Source organism: Limulus polyphemus, unplaced genomic scaffold, assembly GCF_000517525.1.
Source record: "Limulus polyphemus unplaced genomic scaffold, Limulus_polyphemus-2.1.2 Scaffold435, whole genome shotgun sequence".
Classification (NCBI taxonomy): domain Eukaryota; kingdom Metazoa; phylum Arthropoda; class Merostomata; order Xiphosura; family Limulidae; genus Limulus; species Limulus polyphemus.
Genome location: NW_013666045.1, coordinates 90,441 through 93,491, shown reverse-complemented (window position 1 = coordinate 93,491; position 3,051 = coordinate 90,441). Strand labels below are relative to the sequence as shown.

The following is a 3,051-nucleotide window of genomic DNA, read 5'->3' as shown; positions in this document are numbered from 1 at the left end:
TCACTACCTAAACGAAAGAAATAGTAGTGTTAATTACCTCCTCTCTCTCTCTATATATATATATATATATAAAGATTTTTAAAATACCAAAAAGGGCGGTCTAGACGTGCATGCAGAGTAATATGGTTGTTTGAATCTAGGGAGGGGACTTGCCCAAAAATCTCCCAGACTCTGTGGATGCTCTTGGGAGAAATTAAGAAAAAAAATAGTGTACAGAAGTAAATACAGCTTTATTTGTGTTTATACATTACATTTGAATAGAACTGTGAAGTGAGTTGGTGTGAAGGTCTTTTGTAAAAAAAAAAAAAAAGTGAGATCATTCAGTAATTCTGATTGGCTGGTTAACTTGAAGAAGTGTATAAATTGTTGGATATATTATTTTAAACAGATGTGTTTCAGACGACAAGAAAAACTTTCTACAACTCAATTAGTTTGTTTGTATTCTCATTCTACATAACAAGTTCATGTTGAGCAATATATTGATTTGTTATTTTAAAGATACACAGTTCTTGCATACACTTTATGCAATGGAACTCATTTTTATCGCAATCTTTGGAATGAAGGCTACAGCATGTGGTGCAAATATGATGGACTGTCAACTCCAGAAATTAAAGCTGTGAAAGAAAGGGGCGATGATAGAAGACATGAACATGTTGTTTTAGCAATTTTATACAGAGAGAGGAAGTAAACAATTAAAACTTCATCATATTTAACATTATTTTTATTGTTTTCGCTGAATGATATCTTCAAGTGTAATGATATGCAGAGTAATTTGGTTATGTAATTCTTATGATATAATGTATTACTGGATAGCAATAATTTTATCTTATATTTTATTTGGGACCTTTTTATTGTTAATATTATTATTTCGATATTTTCAGATCCTTTAATGTCAATTTAAGGAAATAATTCCATTGTTAAATTCACAGACTTTTGTATGGTTTTAATATAAAAAAATAACTTTGAAAAACTGATACATTATTCTTATATTTTATGTAAGTAACAAAGTAACAGTGTTTCATTTTTCTGATACTTTTTTATTTACATGTAACAAAATGTTGAATATCAATGTTCTTTTAATTTATTTTATTCCATCAGTTGTATGTAATCTTTTTTATGTACCTATGTATTTCACCTGCCAGTAAAAATAACATCAACTGTAAAATAACTACGCCTTAAAAAACTGAAAGGCTATATTTGGTAAAACCAAATGGTTTCATATTTAGCCAAGATTGGTGGAAAAAAAACTTATGTCGTTTTAAATAAAGTGTCTGCTGCCTTAAGTGAAGACAACTTTAATTTTTTATATGATATACATTTGGGATAAGGCTCATAAGACTGCCAGTGTTGTCTTAGAATGTTCTGAAAAGAATTACCTAAGAGATATGCAATTTTCTCAAAGTCTTCATTGTTTGTGTCACAAATGAAAAGACACTTCACGTGAAGTTGAAATAACGGATATCTGAAAGTCGAAAACAGAAAAATAAAGATAAACCATATTTATCTATTACTCGGAAGCTGATAAGCGAACTGGTTCCTTGTTCATATTCTCTTATTCAATAACTGAGAAGTAAAAAAGAGCAAGTTCGTTTATTCTTACTGAAAAAACAAACAACGAAAAACAAACTGGTTCGTTGTTCATTATTCGTTATTCAATAACTGAAGAACGACAATGAACTAGTTAAATTCTATTCGAAAAACAAACAACGAACTTGGATTGAACCTCATCTTCTCATAGACGTATATGTTTGGGATATTTTGGATTGCATACGCATGATTAGTCTTTTTAAAACACGTAAGAATACTTATCATGGGAATGTAATCCCCTAATAAATAACATATCAATTCTAGCTATTTATTTTCAAAAATAAAAATCATTTGAACTCTAAACATTTTAAACAATACATTTTAATAGATATTTAAGGTTAAAAATGGAAAAAAAAACATTAAAAACCTTACCAGATGCGACGAAGTAAATTGTTTTATTTAGTGGCTCGTGCACTGAGACGCGTACGTTCTGATCAATAGAATCATAAAGAAGAGGTAGTGTTTCTCCTTCATTGGTCAATGCCATCCACTGTTCTTCATCTAGAAAAGAACGTTGACAAAATACAATCTTACTATAATGGACGTAGTTATGTCAATATCTATGTATGTAACCAAAACTCCATCCCCATCTATTCAATGGCACTGCAAACAAAAGTCCATAAAACGTTTCACACTTTGGGTATTCAAGATTCAGGCAATTAGAAAAATAACTGTGGTATGTGCAACAACCATTTCTATAAAATAGAACATAATTTTAAATAAAAGTACTTACTCTCCTCACAACAAGAACACGACTTTCACTAGGACTGTACGTGAGGGTTTGATTAACGATGTAATTTTTAAATGTAGTACTGCGAAACTAGAGTCCTTAAAAATATTTTTTTCAATATATATAAAAACATTACAGTTTATAGCAGTAAAATGTACGAAAATTTTGAGCTCTGTACATTGAATCATCTTGATGCAATGAGCTGCGTATAACTGAAGAGTACAATCCGAACACTTTTCCCATGCAATAATTCCCAGAAAAGAAAATTCTTTTATAGGAAATGTTCGCTTTTTCTAGATAATTTTCAATGAGATATGAATACTACCATTAGTAATTAGTAGTACAAACGGTAAACCTAAATCTCATTCACAAAAGGTTCATTTTTACTCACATATGTTTATATATTATAATTAATAATTGAAATAATGCCGAATCAATTAAACTATTAAACATTGCCACAACTCAACGCAAATTTACAAGAATATCTGGTGTGTTAGAGGAAGAAAAAGTATCGAAACAGCGAAAATAAAACTTACAGAAAACTATATTTCAAATACAATTAAAAAAACTGATAGGATATTTTATAGTTCTTAAGGTTTCTGGAGATATTCATATGTCAAAAATAAACAGATGAATTAAACATTTTAATATTAAATATTTTGTTTAGCTGGTTCGAAACTACTCTATTTTTTTACAGACAATGAAACAATATAGCAGGTAAAATATCTTTTGAC

General features: G+C 29.2%; 1 protein-coding gene across 1 annotated transcript in view; it reads right to left on the bottom strand.

Annotated features, from left to right (window-relative positions):
* LOC106458246 (laminin subunit gamma-1-like) overlaps positions 1-3,051 on the bottom strand; it is a 75,285-nt gene that overhangs the window by 41,570 nt on the left and 30,664 nt on the right. Inside the window, exon 8 of the mRNA XM_022384401.1 lies at positions 1,960-2,088. Within this exon, the coding sequence (XP_022240109.1) occupies positions 1,960-2,088 (129 nt within the window). The remainder of the gene's footprint in view (positions 1-1,959; positions 2,089-3,051) is intronic.